The sequence below is a fragment of the Lutra lutra genome, chromosome 3, assembly GCF_902655055.1.
Source record: "Lutra lutra chromosome 3, mLutLut1.2, whole genome shotgun sequence".
In the NCBI taxonomy this organism is placed as follows: domain Eukaryota; kingdom Metazoa; phylum Chordata; class Mammalia; order Carnivora; family Mustelidae; genus Lutra; species Lutra lutra.
The window spans coordinates 185276274-185299029 of record NC_062280.1 but is presented as its reverse complement, the minus strand read 5'-3'; the positions used below and the strand labels follow the sequence as shown (position 1 = coordinate 185299029).

At 40.1% G+C, this 22756-nt stretch overlaps 1 protein-coding gene across 1 annotated transcript in view; it reads right to left on the bottom strand.

The window, feature by feature from the left end:
• GPC6 (glypican 6) overlaps positions 1 to 22756 on the bottom strand; it is a 1108998-nt gene that overhangs the window by 80361 nt on the left and 1005881 nt on the right. Inside the window, exon 6 of the mRNA XM_047720233.1 lies at positions 10314 to 10457. Coding sequence (XP_047576189.1) covers positions 10314 to 10457 — 144 coding nt within the window. The remainder of the gene's footprint in view (positions 1 to 10313; positions 10458 to 22756) is intronic.

Here is a 22756-nt window from a genome sequence, read left to right as displayed (position 1 = left end):
TTTATTTACTGAAAAACACATGAAGGGCTTTCTGTTTTATTTATTTTGTCAAGAAATCTTGACAAAAGAGAAGAGGAAGCTTTCTTTGCTTGAGCCCTCACCATTAAAATCCTAATGAAATAATTCTTGTTCCTTGAAGACTGTTGTATAAAGAAGATTTGATTTTCCCAAGTAACTGGAAACATCTTCACGAGGACATGTCTTGTACTAAAGATAGCCTCTGGGTTTTTGGATTTTATGTGAGGAGATCAATTAAGGCAGTTTGCTGGCCTTTATGTTTTCTTCCCAAAGCTAGTCTAGCTGCTTCGTGTTTACCCCTTTTCTCTAGCACTCAAGGAGCTGTAAGGATCAGGCAAAGGAAATGCTGGGCTTTTCAAGTGCAGAGATGAGTGCTCTTAGCTGAAATGAATGTAGGCTGCTGTGGGGGGAGTTTTCTTAGGTCAAAATCCCTCAGAATAAAACTTACAAAGTCATTGTTTTCTTGCCTCATTACACACAAATAATTTATGAATTTATATTGTAATTTTTCTTCCAGCTGACTCAGAGCTCTACGATTTTACAAATAATTCCATGAAAGCCAATGGCGCACACTTTCCTGAGACTTTCATTGCAATCAATAAGTTTGCTGTTGCTGTCAGCCTATGCAATTTCCCTGATTAACCTGTGAAAAGTGTTCTCCTTCATGAATGCTGTCCAGCAATAAACAGATATTGTAAAAGAAGACAAGGGCAGGTTCCAGAACTCAAATTCTTGGTGATCTTAAATGATGATGTATGAAAGAAAGAGAGAGGGAGAACAGTTTGATTTGCTCCAACTAGGTTGACCCAGAAAGGAGAAGACCAGAAAAATTGCTTTGCCTAAGCAAACATGGCATCAAGTCAGACAAGAGCAGCGTTACCCAAATGCAATTTCGAGGCTTTATTTAAAATATATATAGTCTGGATTTGAAAGACACTTAAATGTCGGTAATAAAAAAGTCTATGCTCATTCTGTTTTTCTACTGCTATTTTTCTACTCCTTGTTGGCAACAGCTTCTACCTCCTCCCTTGAGATACTGTCCTAAGATTTGGAGTGGGACTCCTCTGCTCTGGTTGAATTGTGACTGAATTCAAAGTTCAGATCAGCAAAAAAGCCAACTGACACTAAAAATCAAGCTGACTTCCAAAGACATGCTGGTTTTCTCGGGCCATATAGATACCCCCTCTGTAACAAAGACTTAGAATTCTCTGAGAATTCTAAAAAATTTGGACACATTCTTTCCCAGTATCTAATCTATGTGGAATTAGAACTCGTTTTGTCTGGCATCTCCCAAAGTATCGTGAGCTCCTGATTATGCTCTAACCACTCATCCCTGGGTCAAATTAGTGCACAATAAATATTTGTTGAATGAATGAAGGATTTTTCTCTTCTTTCTCGTGTAAGGTTTGTCTTAGAGCTGGAGAGAGTAAGAGGTCGATTTTTATCAACTTAAAAATCTCGTCTTGGTCATGCATATTTGTGAGTGACAACATTCCCATTCACTAGCATTTTCACTCTGTGTGAGAGTCCCCGCCTTTCTGACAGAAGGCTTGGTCACATGACCCCCTTTGGCCAATGAGCTGTGAACCATGTGATGTGCCCCCTCTAGGTGGAGACTCCAATGGATGTCTTTGCCACATTCTCTCTTTCTCTGCTACCGTTAACAGGTGAAGCTCCAGATGACGGTTGCACCCTGGGTCCTGGAGTGAGGTGATGATCATGTGGAGCTAGTTGACCCACAGAAAACCCACAAAGCATACTGGGCTTAAACGAGCAATAAACTTGTGTTCTTTATGAGACATTTTGGGGGGTGTTCATAAGTGTCACGTTGCCTAGTTTAGCTTATCGGGATCGATAAAGTATTGGCAAAGCTCCCAAAGATAGAACCCAAACCCAACTTCCAAAAAATTATTTGTTCACCAGCAATATCGTGATGCTGTTGCAGCTGCTGGTGGTTCATTTACTGTCAACATTTTTTTTTTCCTCTTGTTAATAGCTTGGCCAGTCTTTTAAGTGTTAGAAAATACCCATGAAGTTAGAGCCTCTGACAATAATGACTATGAATGAGCTTAAGTAATAAAATTATTGTGTATTGCAGATATCTTTCTACCTTTAACATTTATGAAGCAAAGTCAATTTTCACTCAAACAGGTTTCTTTTCATCTGGTTTTCTCTACAATGTTTATGCCTGAGGTTTATTGCTAGCAGTAAAGAGTGTCCAAGTATGTTATGGGAATAGCCAAATTCCCAGTGCTTTAAAATGTATTCCATAGGCCCCAGAGTCCGTTAAAAGCTGATTGATTATACAGCAAATACATCAAAACTGGTATTTATGAAATATCCCATTTCTTCAGCTCTCTCTCTCATAAGTCTGAACATCACATTTGGGAGTTGTGGAGCGAATATCTCAGACAGCTATGAGAAAAAATTACTGCAGATTTTCCATGACAAAAAGAAGGTTCTTTAAGCTGCTCAATAGGTTAATAAAAGATCTATGTCAACAGGTGCGTCTCATGAACACATATTTTAAAAGGTGTGGTTTAAGTCGTTTAGTATGGCTTGTCTGTTCAGACTTTCATATTTAAGTTACTAAAACACTGATTACATAGCTGGATAAAGAGCAAATACACTGAATGATAGGCAGGAGGGTTTGCTCATCAGACTGGTTCACAACTGACCAGAAAGTTTCTGTTTAATTTGTTCAAGATATGGACAAAAAGTTCTGGCTTAAGAAGGGTGAATGACTTATGGGATAGCCTATCCCAAAGATGCTACAGATATTTTAATGTTTTCTGTTTGCATATTTGGTCAATGATAACTCATTTATTAATATATTTTCCATGACTTCTTTAGTGGTGTAATCTATCTTAGATTACACAATCAAACTCCTATTTCCTATATGCTAACATTTTATGGACTCTATATTAGATATTATCCCCTAGAGGAGATGGAGTGTGTCCCACAGGTTTGATAAGCTATGCTTTTTTTTCCAAATAGTAACTCTTGCCTTTTTGATGACGCTAGCACTACATCGTGCTATGATATAAATTGCACACGGTCGCTAGTTTTACTAAGTGCTATGCAGTGGAGAAGAAGCCAGGACAAACGTTGTCCATTGACGGATGCATAAAGGATGCATCAGTTTGGGGGTAGCTGCAGTCTAGGAATTCTGAAAGAAATTTTCATGTCTGAAAGGGAAAGTAAGCCTATCAGCATACCATCAAACCGACAGAAAATCTGTCCAAACGTATTTGGTGTCTGAAAGTATAACATTTCATGTTTATGACATAGTCAGAGGACACCATAGCTCTAGCTTAAATATTTCTGAGGACAAAGGACAGTTTAACAGAGTTGAAAATGGTTTAGTTGGTCAGATCCTCCCCCCCCATAATGATTGTAAGGACCACTTATACCTAAATGGTGCATAAGCCCCCCCCTTAAAATGGGTGGCTTGACTTTATTTCATTGTTATTTCATCGAGAATCCATGTGATTCTCTGAATGTGTTTGTAAAGCAGTGGGGCAGAATGGGCTTCCGCATCCCCAGGGAGGATCTCGGCCAGTGGGGTGATTCCTCTTTCTCCCCGAGGCATACAGCCCAATGCACTGTCCACTGGGTGCAAATTGAAAATTCCACACAAGAAGCAGGCATTGCATCTGGATTCCCAACAGGACATACCATTGAACTCAATCTGTGCATCCCCCAAGCCCATGGAATAAGCAGCGTGTCCTGCGGATAAGTCATCATTTTCTATGTGTGTCTTATGCTATTCCCCCACCCAGGCTTCATCAGCCACAAGCCCTCTAAATGGAAAGAAGCCTGTGTCAGGCCGCTCTCCCAGCAAACGCACGCTGCTGCAGTGGTCCAGAGAAGGGCAGGAGCCCAGATTGAATGAGTTGGGTGGTGGTTTGGTTTGAGTGGTTTGTATTTTCTCCCTGCTTTGAAAGTGCACTATATTTTGCCGCTGTTATTACCAAAGGTTCATTTTGAAAATGGAACCGGGGTGTCTCAGTAGGGTTTTGCAGTAAAGAGATAAAGCAGGTTTGGGCAAGTCTGGGCAGTTCACGATTTGAAGGGGACCGAGCGGCAGCCCTTTGTTTGCTGGGGTGAATGGAGCATAATTTATGCAGCAGCAGCAGAGGCTGAAAGCCAGTCTGGCCTTGACCCATTTATCTTTAGAAAACTAATTAAAGTGGAGAATCTGGTTTACTGTTGTTATTGAGGTTTTAGTTTTTTCTGCTCAGGCCAAGCAAAGACTGAGGGGTGTGTGTGTGTGTGTGTGTGTGTGTGTGTGTCTGGGTGGAAGGTAGGAAATATCAGTTTCACCTAAAAACAGTGGCTGAGGCTCTAGATAATAAAGCAGTTTCTTAAATACAGCCTGACATCCTTTTGAAATGCAAAATAGTGGATTTAGCCGGATGCAGAATCCTTTGAGGTGACTATGAAATGCCATGGCAATTTAAAAGGAACAACAGACAGTTTCCCCGAATCCTTACAACCAAGACGTCCTAAATCACACCAAAATGGCCCCAAAGAGGCAGAGAAGAACATTTTTATGACCAGCGTTTTACTCTGAAACTGGTATTAACCATCAGGCAGGAATGATACCAGAAAGTGAGCTGCTTTGTCCGTTTTGTTTCAGCATAATAAAATAAAGTGCATAACTTGATATTTTGCAAGTTCTTACATCTATATGCAATAATGTCAATAATTCATGCTTCGTACCGATGTCCAACCAGTGAATTTCCAAAGTAGCTGTAATTTTGGCCCAGTTAAGGAAGATGGTAGGAGGCCCACAGGGAAGGCAGGCAGGCAGAGTGGGGGTGGAGGCTGATATTCAATGAAGTCGTTCCTCTTGGAGGGAAAGCTACGGGGCCCCTGATAACCCTAAGATAAGGAGATCTGACTGGCTAAATGGCTGGAAAACTTGGAGATATCAGGACAATGTTGTTGAGAAAGGTGGGCACATACTATCTGAGCTGGAGCTCCTCTACTTTTATCAAATGACAGGAACCAAGAGAACCCTGATTTGTCCTACCCATGACGTTTGTTCCCCCCATTTCCCATTTAACATCAGGAGACCCTAAGCCATCTGTCTTCCCTGTTCCTTCCCCAAGGTTTCCTTTTCCAGAGTATTCCTGTTCTAGATTTATCTCAACTTTCTTTTTTCATTCAAACTGCCCTGAGCTCAGAGAACTGTGATGATGAATGGGAATAAGACTCAGGGGACAATTCCCTTGTAAAAAAATGAATGTTAACAGAAGTATTCACTGCCTGAATTTAAGGCCAAGCAGACATAGGGCCCTATGATGTCATAGATGGGCTGCATGAATAAATATGTACCCTCCAGGTGAGAGTCATGTTTATTAAAAGGCATTATCAGCATGGGATGTTAGTACAAAAACCAGATTAGAAAACTTAACTATCTGATTAGTACGGTTAATATATAAAGTCAGGTAAGATATCCTTGGTGCGCCGTCCTCACACAGACCACTTTGTGGTAAAAAAATCTCCAGGGTGCCCTCCCTGAATGTCCTCCGCGACTTCAGTAAATTTGAGAAGGAAGGAAAAAAAAAAAAAAAGGAGTAAACAACTCGTAACACAAACTATTTCTTAACCCCTAAATTCTCTGTCCTCGCTAATGGAAAAATTAGCTCCTTATGCATGAGAGCTGATGTGGTTTGTTGTTATTATTAGCGAGGCAATTATTCACTCAGCACAAGAAGAAAAAAGCCAATATATTCTATCAGGGAAGAGCTGGTTTTTCAGGCAGACTACACATAGTCTGAACATTGGGACAGAATTTAAATCAGCCACCAAATGAGTTAGTCTAACACAAAGCTTAGATTGAAAACCTTGCCATTGGGAAAGAATACCAAAATGGCTGTTAACCATAAATACCAAACAGAGAGGAATCCGCTCAACCCATCGGTCATGTGCGGTGTTCAACGCGCTCTAGACAGTCAGGAAAGGGAAAGCGGAGGGGGCATTTCTCAAGAACTCTCTGAAATGACTGTATGATGACAAATGAGGATGAGAGTAAGAAAAAAGAAGACCAGAGCTTACACTATGTTGCATTGTCCTCCACACAATCCTCTGGGAAGCAAGAGGAAAACAAATTTAAAGGAAAAAGAAAGAGAGATTATTCTATACATAATAGCACAGCACAGGTATAACATTTAGCTTTGCAGGCTGACCGTTGTTCATTGGTTTATCATTTGATGTCAAATGATAAATCTGGCTGGCATTCCACCCACCCCCGCCCCAGACTCCCTCAGAATGACCAGCAGAATACTCAAGAAGCCTGTACAACACAGTCCAATGTTGAATACTTACTGGAGGTTCATTGATCTAAATCATCACCAACTTCATGAATTAACTTCCACATCTGTTATTTTTTTTTCTTTGAAATCTACTTTTATAAAACACGTTCTTCTAAGATAAACCATTTAAAATATATTTTGCTCTGATGAGTCCCTGGGGTAAGTAACAGACCCTCCCTGCCCCATGTGTCCAGGAGTTATAGAGCACGTTTAATAATCTGAAATATCTCTGTATTCTCAGATCTTCACACTCGAGTTCTTTTTAGGTTGAGGTAGTTTTTACAGTCTGTACTTCCAGTGACATTCCAGTGGAAGTTTTTTTTTTAAAAAACCTCATAGTTTCATGTCAAATTATGTAAGAGAATTCATGAAATATAAACTTAAGAAAAAAAGGAAGAAAAATTGATCTTTTGCAAATAATCACTGCTGGCCTATTTAACTGAAAATCAGTAACAGTAGGGAGACAGAGGGCCCCTAGGTTGGGTGTTGGTAACAGGAAAGACATGTGACTGTAGGACCAATCTGTTAACCAAAACACTTGATGGCATTTGTATCTTCAGCAAACCACGGTTGCTGGCAGGAAGGACTGTGATAGTCTTTGATGAGTCAGCTTTTCATCAGCAGCTGAATTTATACAAATGTATTCATTCATTATTGGATAATAAAAATAACTTCAGGGTAGTATGTCTGAAAGCCACTGATGACCTAAACTGATTTTTATGCCCATATAACTTTAGAGGAACAACGGGAAAAGCTTCCTAGTGATATAAAGAATTTACAAGTTCTTTAAATATCTAATAGAGGTTAAATGGTGGAATTGGTGTATTTTTAAGAAAGAGTTTTGTTTTAATTATTTTACATAAGTTCTAGCAGCAGCTGGCCCAGGTTGGGATTAGGAGCTTTACTTCTAAAACAATACCCATAATTAATTACCAGTTCACCTAAAATATAAGAACACCGACCAAAAGATTCCCAAGTTAATTAAAACAGGTACTCATTTTAAGTGGTAGTAAGAAGCAACTCCCCAAGGGCTTTACAATTTAGTTATTTTCCCTTTGGCAAAAGCAGTGGGGTGACTGGGATATTCTTCTGATGCTGTTCTTAAAGCATTTTTCCCTGCTGAAACACTGAGAAATTAAGGGAAGTCTTTCCCAAATATCCTCCTTTTCTGGGACACATGCTTCTTATAAATATTCAGGAAACATCTCTTCAGAAGAGAATTAAAGCAGGAGTAGGTAACATGAGACTTGTTTATAAACAGTCAAAATAAGGGGTAATATATGGCAGACCCATCAAAAGAGGTCACCAACGCATGCATCTTGAAGATGATTTGGTCTGACTGTTAACAAATAAGCTGTCACGTAAACAGTTGGTCTGAGGTAACTGCTTTATCGTTCCACTTTTCAGAAATACGTTGAACCCTCCAAGGAAAGAAAGCCTTGGGGGAGCCAAGGGCTGCAAAGGAAGTTTCTGATGTTAGCTTTGGGCCTAGTCTGTGTTTTTCAAGAATAACCTTGTATAGTTCCTCTTGATGTGGAAACAGCCCCTTGTCCTTAGGGACCGGGGAAGTGACTCCAGGTCACTTTACGGCTGCTTGTGAATTACAAATCACTAACTCGTACAATTTGGGAATTTCACTCAATAAAACCTTAATAAATCTGCCATTCTCTCTTACAGAGCCCAAAGTCACACCTATGAGGAAGTTAAGTACTACGTGCTGTCAGAGAATATTTTAGAATAAAACTGACTTATTGATTTAAAGTCCTGTGCACTGAATCTGGCCCTTATACACTGGTCTGGTCTTTGGTTTTTACCCATGATCATATGATTAACCATTACTGATCCTTTTCAGAAAAAAAATGGATTAAAATATATTTGGGGGGTTGCCCAAAAGCAGAAGAGCCTAAATCAGTTTGTTATTTGCCAATACTCTTCAAGATTTTTGCATTGGGGGCATTTTGAAGATCATCAGTGAATTTCCTTTCTAAAAGAGGGTTCAAATACTAATTTCCTTATCTATCAGATATTACACATCAGGTGACAATCAGAAAGCATTAATGCTTTATTTAGGTTGTGCTAAATTGCATACACACTGCAAGACAAATATTTTTCTTGCTCTATCTCCCCTGTTTGAGTGTGTGTGTGTGTGTGTGTGTGTGTGTGTGTGTGTGTGTGTGTGTCTATCTCTCCTGGGGAGGAGAGAAAAGTGTGCTTGTTTCAAAGAGAAAAAAAACATTAATCAGTAGTCATAGATATCATTATATTGATCCAATTCAATGTAATTTTAACTAAGTGCATAACGCACCCAAATTGTTTTTAAATTTTACTTTATTGTGGTAGGAACACTTAACAGGAGAGCTACTCTCCTAACAGATATTTAAGTGCACAAAACAAGATTGTTATCTGTAGGCACAATGTTGTACCGCACATCTCTATGATTTACTCATGTTGCACTGTGCACCAGTTCTTAAATTAGAATTTATGAAAACTCCAAAAAAACCTGCATTATTCCAATAAGTAAGTTAGAGCCAACTAAAGTGGAGAAAACAAAAAAAGAGAAAGAGAGTGAGAGAGAGAGAGAGGGAGGGAACTCAAACCCATACTCACCATTTACTCTGGTGAAAAGGATCTTAACAGACAGAGTTGGTAAAATGAAAACTCAAACAATGGGCTGTCATGACAACCATCCAGTCTTTAAAACAATTGGCTAGTGGTTCAGGGGACTCTAATTGGTTGTTTAAAAGAAGAAAGGCAACTACTTTTAAACACTTCCTGAAACTGGGAAAGGAGAATAGACAGGACCAAGGTAACATAGAAGGTGGAAGCAATACCCAGATGAGTCCTTTTTCAAGAGCTACACTGGAGAGGGGTGTTATTTGCTAATAAACAGGAATAAATTATAACATAATTTAGCAGCTAATGACCTCACTTACCCCTTCACTTTGGCTCCTCGTGGTAGGCCTTTCTGCTGTAAGTACATGTGATTTTTTATAGACTGAGATGCTGAGATGTACTTACATGGAGGCCACACTCAACCAATTTAATCTTATGAGTCCTACACTGCAGAAGGATAGTGACTACAATGATAAAGTAATTTATAACAGTGACTAATAAAAGTATTTTCATAACCAGAAACCCTGGAGATCTGAGTTTATATGACATAATCAGATGTGGTTCAAGTATTTTATGACCTTAAGGTTTTATCTGTTAATTTTACATCAGGATAATTGGAAGGCAATGTGAACCGTGCTAACAATTACAGGTATATAAATTGTTTATAGTGCTATAAATTGCATTGAAAATAATCGGGCAGTATTTCTTTGAAATTATGAGCTTTTCATTTTTTATAGCAAAATTTGATTTTTAAAACACATTTAAAAAAATGGTGTTTACTATGTTTATGGTTGTATTTTCCAAGTGAATTGCTTTGCTGGTAGATATCGTTTGGTCCCCTGACATACATTTAGTGGATTAAAGGGTGACTATTTTTAAGGCTTCCAACTTTTAAAAGAGACACAAAAAAGAAAAAAAAAATAGTAGTAACATTGACTTGGGATCTCTTGGCAAGGTCTTCCAAACAGAAAACTTTACACACAAGAAGGCAGAATAAAATCACACTGTAACATAACTAAATAAGTAACAGAAGCAGGTGAGGAAGAAATGTGCTATTGTAATTGTATCTCTGGAAGATATAGTAACTTAGTCTTCAGATTAATATTTCAGAAGATATATGAAGTTGAAAATTTGGCCACCGCCTGAGTGGATTAATAGTGATAAGATGCCTTAAATAATCTAATTCATGACCTAAAAGGAAGATCTCATTATTTTTCAATATTCTAATTAAGACCAGGAGCAGATATAAGAAGGAGATGACTTTTACAACCAACTTTTTCAGAGTCCCATCACGTCTCCTGAAGAATAACCTTGGTAACGGAAAGTGCCCACAATAGCCATCCATCTGAGAGAACTCACCAGCCGGTCCAAGCTTGTGCCTGCAGCAGTCGTGGGTCTCTCCTCGGGATTGTAAGGCCTGAACCGCGTATTAAAATTTTCAGGAGCTGAGCGAGCAGATCGGAGGGCTGGAGCAGGTTTGGGTTGGCCACAACCCTGAAAGACCTGCAAGAACCATTGAAAGGTTAAGACAGTTACTCCAGGAGTTTCTTCATGGGATCATGGTGCAGAAGCAGGCAATGCAGTGGGTGTCCCATTTTTCATGGGACCCTACCTCGAATAAACTCTAATCTCTAAATTTAAAGGGGGACAACTGCTAATATCATAAGAACCAACTAGACAGATGTAGGGTGCCTGACTCTATGCCTTGACTCTTATTTTCAACACATACACTCAGTCCTCGGCTATTTACGGATTCTGTATTTGCGAATTTGCCTACTCGCTCAAATTATTTTGCAAGCCCCAAATCAATAGTCATGCACTTCTGTAGACGTGGGCCTCCATGTAGAGTGGCCCTACATGCGCGGTCCCAGCTGAAGCTGAACGAAGCGATTTTCTGCCTTCTTGTTTTAGCTGCCATCCTGAAGACAAGTGTCCTTTCTGTGGCCTCTTCTGTGCCCGTCTTTCTCATTCTTGTGCTTTTACTTGCAATGTCCCTGTTTAAGATGGCCGCCCGAGCTCAGTGCTAAAGGGCTGTCTGCTGTTCCTGAGCACAAGGTGTAGTGCGCTAGGCCCTGAGTTCAATATTGATGACTCCACAGTACATGCTAAATAAGGTGTCTTTAAGAAGAGTTACACATAGGTTGCCTATTGGTTGGTTGACGAAAAGAAGGCTAAAAACTTCCAGGAGCCTAGCCCTGTCTTTCCAGCAATTCAATATTTACTAATTCTGTATTTGTAGCCACTTTATGAAACATAACTACCACAAATATTGAACATCGACTGTATTAAAAGTAGGAATTGCAATAGCTACATGTCAGGGCTAAATGAACGTGACTGAGATGTTTTCATGTATCTGAATCTGCCATGCGGCAAATATCCAAGTGGGATTCCCGTGACGGTGACAGAAATATTTCGTGTCCAGCACCCACGGCCAAATAACCTGGGTGACCCCACTGTGGATAAGGAAAACCTGTACTTGGAAGAGTTCTTTGAAAATACTCTTTGGAGCAAAGTTGTAGAAATAGGACAAGCCAATGTGGTGGAAAATCCCTAGGAGGACAGCTCCTTCTAATTTTGTTGTTGACAGCTGTTCATGTGACAGTTGGGTTTGCTGTGGGAAATCAAACATTTTTGTGTAATGATCTTAGGGACCAAGCAGTCAGCTCTTTCCCACAGTGATTTCATTCAGGGTGGGGTGGGGACACTTCCTTGGCTGTTTTTAGAAGCTTTCTACTCTCCGCTGGTTATCAAGAGATAGTACCTTTACTAAAAGGACAAAAACTCTAGTCACATTTTCAGGAACTTTTGATGAAGTTGAACTAGACGTCTCCTCCATTTTTCTACAGGAGGCGGTGATTCTACTCTTTGCTACTTATTTCGGTTAGCTTTCTGGAACTATTTGTGTTAGCTAATTCTTTTTTTTTTTTTTTTTAAAGATTTTATTTATTTATTTGACAGAGGGAGAGAGAGAGAGCGAGCGCAAGCAGACAAAGGGAAAAGCTGGCTTCCCACTGAGCAAGGAGCCCGATGTGGGCTTCAATCCCAAGACCTTGGGATCATGACCTGAGCTGAACCCACTGGGCCAACCACACACCCTGCGTCCGCTCATTCTTAACCTGCATGTGTGTGTTTAGAATGCATGCATGCCTTTCAGTTTTGTTATTTAAATCTGCTTTACTCTAAAATAAGCATTTTTCATCAGGCATATTATGGGATTCCACTGAAATACACAGAGAGCTCTCCGAGTGCCATTCCCAATGACAAATTCCATCTCGAGACACAATCCATTCGGTGTTACCACTCCAGCTAATTTCTCTACGGTCGTATTCAAAAGTTCTCCTTCAACTCAGCATTTCAGGGAGCAGGAGCACTTTGTCTTGGCATACTTCGAGATCGGTCTTAACACACTATTGATTATTCTTCTCTCACACAATTTCTGAAGCTGATGGTGTAAACCAGCGTGATAAAGATAGTGGGCCCTTTTCTCCCTAGTGCCTAAATCACTTCCCAGTGGCAAGGTCACTGCTGATCGAGGACATTAACATTTCCAGAGCTCCAGGGTTTTGTTGAGTGTGCTATTGGGGCTTGCTCCAGATATGACAGCTGACTTTTAGAAAGTGGAAAGCCTAAGGCAAAACAATGCTAATGGCCTTGCTGGGGATTTCTTGAAGTCAGGGCACTGAAAGAGTTAACAGACCTTCTTAATTTGCCCTTTGGGAAAAATCTGGCTCACAGGTTTAAATTAATTCAAAGGAACAAGAAATGCCCTGATAGAATATTAGGGCCCAGGGGAGATAACTCATCATAACAGGAAAACCTTACCACGTGTTTGATTTTTTTTTTTTTTTCTGAGAGTGTTAATTATACAGAACATGAGTTAAGTCAAAATAGCCTAGGAGCCTTTTGTTATTTAAATCAGGTTTGGATTTTTAAGGTGGCTTCAGTGCAGACATTGCCGAGAGTATGATCCAAAAGGAAGAAAACACTGCCTTGTAATCATGATGGAAAGGGCACCTCACCTCAGAATCAGCGGGAGACCTCTGGAAAAATCTGTCATATGTCAGGATATGAACCCTGAAGGTCCCTCAACAGATTCTAGTTCACCCTTAGGCAAAAAGGCACGTCGTAAGGAGACCCTTCTCTGTGGAAGGGGCACGCCAAGGGGTCAAGAGTTGGTTTTCAGAACTTTATAGGATCTGAATGGAAGAGCTGGCAAGGAGACGGGCGCACCCACATGCTCAGGAAGGATGAGCAGCCCTTGTCTGATTCTCAGGGCAGAGACTGTACCGTAAGCAGCCTCTATCCCCTCTATCCATCTTATTACTTAGATGAGTCACAAACTGAAAAGCAACGCCTTCATGTATCACACGTGCAATCTGTTAGTTAGACAACATGTTTTTAAAACCTGGGGTTTGGGCGCCTGGGTGGCTCAGTTGGTTAAGCGACAGCCTTCAGCTCAGGTCATGATCCTGGAGTCCTGGGATCGAGTCCCGTGTCCGTCTTCCTGCTCAGCAGGGAGTCTGCTTCTCCCTCTGACCCTCTCCCCCTCATGCTCTCTCTCTCTCTCTCTCTCAAGTTAATAAATAAAATCTTTAAAAAAATAAATCCAACCTGGGGTTCATGGAATGGATGATGAAAGGAATTCTTACGCAGGACATTCGGATCGTCTCCGACTATTTTCTGAGCTTACTGTAGCCGCAGTATTGTCAAGACAAAGCTCTGTGGCTTACTCTAAAAGACCAATAAGCCTTTTTCCTGGTGGTTTAGAGCACCCAAATATATTGTGTTTTGAATAAGGGAAGAAACAGATGAGGGATAATGTGGGTCATTTAAGTGAGAGGTTTAAATGAGATTAGTTTCCATGAGAATCAGTAGATCAAGATTCTGTTCTGAGGGGTGGTCAGGGCTGGAGATGTAGGTCTGGGACACTAGCCTCAGAGGGTATTTAAAGCCCAGGGCAAGTATGTGGATGAGTGCAGGTGCGGCTGAGGACAGCCCAGTGCCATGCCAACAATCAGATCCTCCCTGAACCTCAGTTTCCTCCTCTGTCAAATGGGATACTAATATTATTCCCCACACTGTGATGATAAAATGCAGTACGTAAGGCAGGAAAACAGAAACCAGCATCTGGAAAAGTAAGGGCTTGACAATAATTAGCTACTTAACGTTATTCTACAACTGTTTTCTTTCTAGAGGTTTTGTTTTCTGAGTTAGGACATTTGAGGGGAAAAAACATCTGGGCTGATGTTTCTTCAATGTTTTCCACAAAATAATGTTTCCAAGGGTTGTTAATGGTTGTTACATGAGCAATAAATGCCACGCGTCCAAGTGAAGTTAGGTATTTTGGCGGGACTTGGTCATATGAATGTGTGTTCAGACTTATCAAAAGGGAGGTCCTTTGCAGTAACTCCTAGTTTGGCCACAGGCTCCCCAGAGGGTTGGGAGGTTCTCCCTGGATGGGGTCCCAGGGAACACACCGTGGGCTGCTCTGTGAAGTCTGCTCTACCTGACCAAGGGAAGTGGTTCACATTCAGACACATTGACTTAGAGGAGTTTGTGAATCCATTCTACCGTTCACTATGTTCTTTCTCTCTCTCTTTTTTTTTTACATAAAACAATTTTTTAAAGTTGAATTATATTTGACGTATGTTATTATATTAGTTTCAGGTGTACAGCATAGTGATCCTATGTTCTTACCCACTGCAAAATGATCACCTCGATAGTCTAGTTACCATCTGTCACTATAGAAAATGATTACAATATTATTGACTATATTCCCTATGCTGTACTCTATATCCCTGTGACTTTTTTTTTTTAAAAATAACTGGGCATCTGTCCATCTTAATCCCATCCACCTGTTACACCCCCTTTCCTTCTGGCAACTATGCTTGGTCTCTGTTATCTATTAGTCTGTCTCTGTTCTGTTTTGTTTGTTTTGTTTTCTAGATTGCACATATGAGTGAAATCATTTGGTATTTGTTTTTCTCTGTCTGATGTATTTCACTTAGCATAATCCCTCTAGGTCCCTCCCTGTTATGGAAAATGCAAGATCTCATTTTTTTCAATAGCTGAGTAATATTTTTATATATATAAATTTATTTTTATATTTATATTCATATATATTTATATAATATATATAATATGTATAAATATATATAAATATAATATATAAATATATATAAGTATAATATAATAAAGTTATATTTATGTATTATATTATAATATATGATATATAATATATGTTATATTTATATTATATATGTGTATATATATATATACACATTTTCTTTATCCATTCATCTATTGATGAATAGTTAGGTTGCTTCCATATCTTAGCTATCGTGCTGCAATAAACATATGGGTACATACATATTTTCAAATTAGCATTTTTGTTTTCTTTGGATAAATATCCAGAAGTGAAATTCCTAGATGGCATGGTAGTTCGATTTTTAATTTTTTAAGAAACCTCTGCACTGTCTGTAGCGGCCGCCCCAATTTATATTCCCACCAACAGTGCTTGTGCCCTTCACCACTTTTAATTCTAGAGAAGAAATACGATTTTTAAGACACTAAAGGTCTTTTCTTTACAACAGAACAGAAGTTTCTGGAGAACACAGTTGCAGGCGAGCCGCCTCATTGTAGGAACATATCATTAGCTTTATTCCTTGAAGAAATAGGATCAGTATTATCTTCTACCTATATTCCTCCAAGGGATGTTGTAAGAGATAACTAGTTGCAGTGGTCCCCTTTATTCACAGGGAATATGTTCCAAGACCCTCAGTGGATACCTGCAACCGTAAACAGTACCAAGCCCTATATATATGATTTTTTCCCTCTACATACATACTTGGGATGAAGTTTGATTTATAAATTAGGCACAGCAAGAGATAAACAACCATAGCAGACAATAAAATGGAACGATCATAACTAAATACCATACTACAAGTTATGTGAACGTGGACTCCCTCTCTCTCAAAATAGCTTATTACCGTGCTCACTCGTGTTCTTGTGACGAGGTGAGGTGGTAAAAACGTACACGAGATGAAGTGAGGTGAGTGACGTAGGCATTGTGACATGGGCATTAGACCACTGGCGACCTTCTGATAAAGGAAGGTATGTCAGAGGGAAGATCATCTGCTTTCGGACCCCGGCTGATCGCAGATAACTGAGACCACGGATAAGGGGGGGGGGCGCTCACTGTAATCTGGCCAAGTATTTGGCCGTTGCACTGTAGACGGATGCCGCAAATGCACTACGGAGTTATCCTTCCCGCTTAGTGGGTTTGCAAAACCTGTGGGTTTGGGGAAGATATCTGTCTCGTGAATTCTCTCAAGAGGATTACTAAAATGTCTCAGAAGTGTGCTGGCATTTTGAGATTAGAGAAGCTGACATTAAAGATACAAAGTTCTGAAAGGAGAGACATTTTATTGTTCCAGAGAGGCGAGAAAGAGAGGAACGTGTGGTGATAACAGGTTTGAGCGCTGTGTCTTAGGTTTTTCAATATAAGACATTTTCCTTTAAGAACATCTCAGCATCTTAACATACTTCCCTTAAAACAACACGGTGTGCACTTTTTCGCAAGCCCCCATAGCTTCATGCCTACGTCTCTTTGTCTTCTGCGTGTTGATTAAACATTCACAAAAGTCATTCTGGCAAGCTGATAAGCAGCGGCAGCAGATCAATTCCGTCTCGGCTCCAGTATTTAAAAAAAAAAAAAAATTCTATCCTTTCACTTTCTACCCAGTGGGTTCCTATTGTGGCGGGATGTTGCTGTTCCCATATATCATTCTGAAATTTGCAAACAGAGCTCTCATCTTTTATATTAATATGGGTGGCAGTGAATGCTACCTAGATTTAATTGGACCTGATATTTTGAGAGTAAGTCATGTTTTATTTACTTATTAGATTCTAATTTATATTACAGTGTTAATGAGTGAACTATCTGTAAGATGACCGCTTGGGGAATTCAAATCTATCCCGTTCGTTCCCAAGGAAACAGAAGCGATCATATCTGCATCAGCTCTCTCTCTATTTTGGCCATTGTTTGCATGAGAGACAGCTGTGGCATAAGAAAAAGGTCATGGGCAGGACTCTAAAAGCCTGGTATACCACCTTCAGACCTTCTCCTTATACCTGTGTGACCTTTGGGTAACATGTTCTTCCCAATCCTCAAGGATGCTGGGAAGATAAAATGATACGATGCTTTGAAAAGACACTGAAAAAAAAATTGAGGTATAGAAATGTATAATCTTAACTGATATAATCTGTAATTAAATAGCACAGTAACGAATAACAAATCAGATCTATGGATGAAACAGACTGATGCATGAATCATTTTTTATGAAGAATTGGGTCTTTTACATTTTGTTCACGGCTATTGCTGAATCTCAGAATCTGTAAGAGTTCCTAGCATATAGTATGTGCTTTAAAAAAAATAGGGAGTGAAAGATTATGGATAAATGAAATTTCAGTTATAATTTTACCCTTTTGCAAACATTTATGGAAGGCAATTAGCAGACAGGTTTGGGTAAGACAGGATCAGAAAGAAAAGAGAACTTAACACTTATTCAATGTCCACAATGGGCCAGACACTGTACTGCGTGTTTTATGTACTCTATTGCAAAGAATCAATTACCTCTTCAAAATCTATTTAACATTTCTTCCTCAGGCTTCAGAAAAAACAATGAATCATCCATCTGCATAAAAACTCATTTGATATTTCCCTTACTCCGCTTACTGTGCCAACTTACAGAAAAACGAAATCAACAACTTTGTTTAAACTGATAAATAGATCCAAAAAATCCTGCTTCTTGATCATTTGGTTACAGCTACCCACTGTGCCTGAAAAGTCAATTAGAGAGCCAAGGATCCTGTGTATAAAATAGTCAAACTTGGTTCTCTGATGGCTGGTAGACAGTAGAGTTATGGGTACTAGAGGTCACAACTCAAGCAATGGCTGTTGCTTGACAACAACTCGGGCTGTTTGCAAAGCCTCCCATCGCAAGCAATGGCTGTTGTTTGCAGCAAAGGGGAAGACAACTCGGGCTGTTTGCAAAGCCTCCCATTGCAAGCAATGGCTGTTGTTTGCAGCAAAGGGGAAGACAACTCGGGCTGTTTGCAAAGCCTCCCATCGCAAGCAATGGCTGTTGTTTGCAGCAAAGGGGAAGACAACTCGGGCTGTTTGCAAAGCTCCTCTTCCTAATTTCTCCACCCTGTGAAAATGGTGAGGAGCACCACCTGCCCATGGCTGTGGTTGTACTAAATGTGTCCCTGTCCCCCGGGTCCCTAGAGCTGGCAACCTTTTCTTAGAGAGGAAGTGAAACATGTAGACCGAAATGGTTGTGCAGGAGATGTCTACATATCACTAGTAAATAGATGTGAATAACTTAAAATATTTCTTAAACCCCATTTCATTAAAAGTAATAGCAAGAAAATCCACATCATCAACATGATTTAAGTTTAAAGTGGTACCCTAGAGCCTCATTTTACACATTTTTTTTTTTCTGGCTCCTAATAGCATTCTGCTAATATCCCAAGAAGAATTTTCCTGAATATAAACTTGGAACATTTTAATAATGACTTCTTTCTTTAAATATAAAATTATTACACTGATTATGTTAACATTTTAAATATTGAGTCTTTATTTTTATTTGGTTTTGTTAGTTTGCCAATTTTCTTTAAGGGTTGACATTTAAAAAAAAAAAAACAGATTTTCATCCTAAAGTCTCAGATCAACCTGCTCTTCTCTTGTGTTCTTTCCTCCTCCTCTCCTTCTCTCTTCTCTTCCTATCTCTCTTCCTCTCTTTTTCTTCACTCCCTGACTCACGGTTTTCTTTTCTTAAGGACTGATCACAACGGTCCCTTAGCCAAGTCGTCTGGCAAATTCCACGTGGGTCCCTGGATGGGCTCAGGGCTCCGTGAAGAGAATTCTGGGTTATACTGAATCAAGTCAAGTCATCAGTTTCAGCTCTGGTTGCTTTTCACCAGCTCCAATTTTCAAAAGCCAGCTACCATGTCAGTTTTAAGGTTTTAAATATTTACTCCTGATGCCTATGCAGCTTGGTTCCAGAGTATCTGTGAAATGTTTTGCATACATCTTAAAATTGTTTCTTCAATAAAAGCAAATTCGTTCCACTGGTTGAGAAGATGATTTTTTTTTCCTTGAAGGATTTGCTTTCCTTAAACAGCAGAACATCTTGATATTTTCTCCCCAGTGGTGAGTAGGGAGGAATTACAGAAAACTGAACAAAGCATATTTTGAATGTGGTAGGAAAGAAATCTTAACCTTCTTGGTCTGGCTAAATTATCACTTCATATGCTCTTTGTTTATGAGTTTAAAGCAATTCTTTAAGATCATTTTGCTGAATTTACATGAATGTGTCAATTTCATCAGCCTGGCTCTGTATCATTCATTCAACCCAACATTCTACCAATATTCATCGAGTGTTATTATGGGCAGACACAGGTGCTGAGGAGATGCCAACTGGACATGTCCCTGCTTTCATGAAGGTTCTGACAAGAAGCCTGGCAATTGTATTGTGATAAATGCGACGGGAACACCCATGAGGGGCAACTAACCAGACAAGAAAGTCAGAGAAGGCTTCCTAGCATAGCAGTGGTGTGCTGAAACAGGTTCTTATGGGCTCCCAAGACCACCTGTTAAATTGTCAGGAATTCTGCAAGCCAGTCATTGAACAGTGATTACTAAAAGTTATAATATATGAACTTAAAATTGTACACATTATACTGAAAACAAAGGTAATATATACTCAAAACTCATTACTTCCCAATTATTTACTCTTATCTATGATCTTGAGGTGATTTATGCCAATTATATCCATCAGGGGGAAAACCTTCTATTGTGGCACGCTATACATGATTTCAGTGAAATCATGTCGGTAGCTTGAAGTCACCACGGTGGGAATATTTACAGAACAGAAATTGGCAAATATGGCCCATTAGCATGTTCACTACATCGAGAGCTGGTTGTGCAAGGACTCACCAGGATACCACTGAATCTTGCCCAGGAAGTGAAGAAATAGCACCTGGCAAACGGTGTCTATTGCGTGTTGGGCGTGAAGATGGCAGGATGTTCCAGGATGAGGAAACAGCCTGGGTGAAAGCATGGAGGTGATAGAAAATGTTCTTCTGAGCTCCGGAGCCAAGGCTGTCTTGTATGTCTGGGACATACAGAGGTTGGTTCTCTTACCTCTTACATGAAAACATCTAGTAGGACTCAGGCTCTGTTGGTCTTAGTCGCTATACCTCCACAACATCTAGTATGGTGCTCGGCAGATCATCAGTGCTCGAGAAATGTTTGCTTTCATAATCCCAGGTATGGAGAGTGGGGAGGGTGGCCTAGAGCAGGGTGGCAGGCTGAGGACAGCACTATGCAGGGACTATGTCTGGGCTCTCGTCTCATGATAACAGGGAACCATGGAAAGATGGTAAGCAGGGGAGTAATGGGAACATCTTTGCATTCTGAGCAATCCCTCTGGTTACAGTGTAGAGGGTGGAACAGAGTGTGGTAGAACCAAGGGCAGGGAATTAATTAGGAGGCTCTAATCCATGCGGGAGATGATAAATTTAGGGTTGCTGATGGGGCCGGATCAAAAGAGATTGAGAATGAGTGTTTACTGGGGTCCGTCATGGATCAACCTTGAGGGGGAAGGAGAAAGGGAAATTCAGAAGTCAGCTGGGCTTCTGGCTAGGAGCGGGCGCGGCAGAGGGGGCTGCTCTGGGACAGTGACATTTGGGGGAGGACAGGAGGGCAGTTTTCGACAGGGTTATTGGAGGTGGTGGTTGGAGGTGTGTGGCAGGCTGTGGGATAAATAGGTGTGATCAGGGCAGTGGTCTGGGCTACGAGAGATTTGGGATGAAAGCTACTCCTGTCACCACAATGAAATCAGAATGCTGTGTCCGAGGAGGTCCCACACTTCTCTGCACAAGAGCTCTTTTTGTCACCCAGCCCCAAGAGCCACATGTTTTAAAGACATATTGTCTAGCCAACAGGTTATATGTATTAATAAGGAAATGATTGATTTTCACTCTGTAAGGCAGCTAAGCTACTTGGCTGGTGTTTTAGGATCTATTCTGGGATAATGAAGTGAAATGGAAGAGATATGCAAAATGGGTCAGAAGAAGACTGACAGCCATATACTTCAAAACTTGCTGGCAGAATGGGCTGCTGTAGACACAAAGGTAGCTCCTCCATACATTTCAATGTAGGCTGGCTGGCCCTCTGGATCCAGCAAGATGGCATCTCCCTGGGCAGAAGGAAGCACTCGGAGCTGGATTTAACTGTGCATTTGTGGGGCTGGGTGACTGAACTCCTCCAACCCGACCATCGACCAATGGCTGTCCCTGGGAAGCATGATTCTAAGGAAGTTCTCCTGTTGAGGCAGGAGGATGTTGGAAGAAGATATTCAGGTGCACGAGAGGGTATCTTCCTCTAAGAACATTCTAAATGTTAAAAACTGAATTGAGTTTCAATTACTTATTCTTGAGTAGGCTTCATTAAGTGTAATCTTCTCATCTTTTGCCCTGAAGTTAAAGTGAAAGAAAATCTTAAGATAAATCTCCAAAGGTTAGAGATAATCAGGAATTTCCCTTTATCATCAAAAGGAGGGGAAAATTTTTTTTTTTCTTTTTAAATCCCTTTTACATGGGAGGAAGGTTAAAACTAGTTTGCTTTGGATGTATTTCCTCTAAATGCATTGTAGGCACTTTTCTCAAACCTTCATTTTGCTTTATAAGAAAAAGGTGTTTCTTTTTTTCCCTTTCTTTTCTTTGTATCTAGCATCTAAAAAAATCTGGCTCTGTTATCCAGTGATGTCACAAACAGGAATAGAACAGATTCTAGCTTTCTGTATAGAAATGGAGAAATCAAAGAATAAAAGATATTTGAAGGAGGTCACTGTTTCTTAGTGAAATAGTATAAGGAAGAGCTGACGGGCAGAATATAAACTTTGAAATCTGAATAACCAGAGAAACTATTCTGAGTATTCTGAATCGAGGCATCATTGAGAACTTGCTCTTTCTTTTAAAAACAAAACTCAAGAAAAAATTGAAATAGAACTTTTATAAATAGTATGGCCATTTGCTTTTTTCTCAGAAATCAGGCAGAAGGAACAGAACCACTTGTCATTGCAGCAAGACAATTACTCCCTTAATGTGAGATGGATGTGACAATAGGCAGAAACCACTGACATTCCCCTAAAACCTTTTGCTGCACTGGTACCAGTGAGACCACCAGGCAGAGAATCCAGTGAGTAGCTGACAGTCTCGGTCCAACTCCGCTATTCCCTCAAGCCGCTTTCCTTCTGAAGGCTTTGTTCTTCAAAGCCTTCTTCAGTGTCACACCATGCCACGTCCAGGCCATGAAGAAATATGTGTCCCTTTCAAGGTCACTCACTGCCCTTGAAAATAACCCGGAGCACGAGCACCTTCAAGGGCAGGCATATATATCACCCAACTGCTCTTCGGATCTGAGATGCTAAAGATAACCTCACAGACCATCACAATGAGGCAAAACCAAAGAGCCAGTCAATGTTCTTCAAGATTCACACATCGTAGACATTTTCAATAACAGCAATTAAGATATTTCACTTGTAAGAGTAGTTTTGATTGGATATATGCCAGGCTAGGCATTTTACATAGAAAATATCATTTTACTCTCAATCACCCTATGAGAAGGTACTACTAGGATCCTCGTTTTTTTCAGGTGAGTTCATTGTGTTTACCCAAATAATTTGCCCCAAGTCCCATAACTAGTAAAACCAGATCCGAGGTCTGTCTGATGT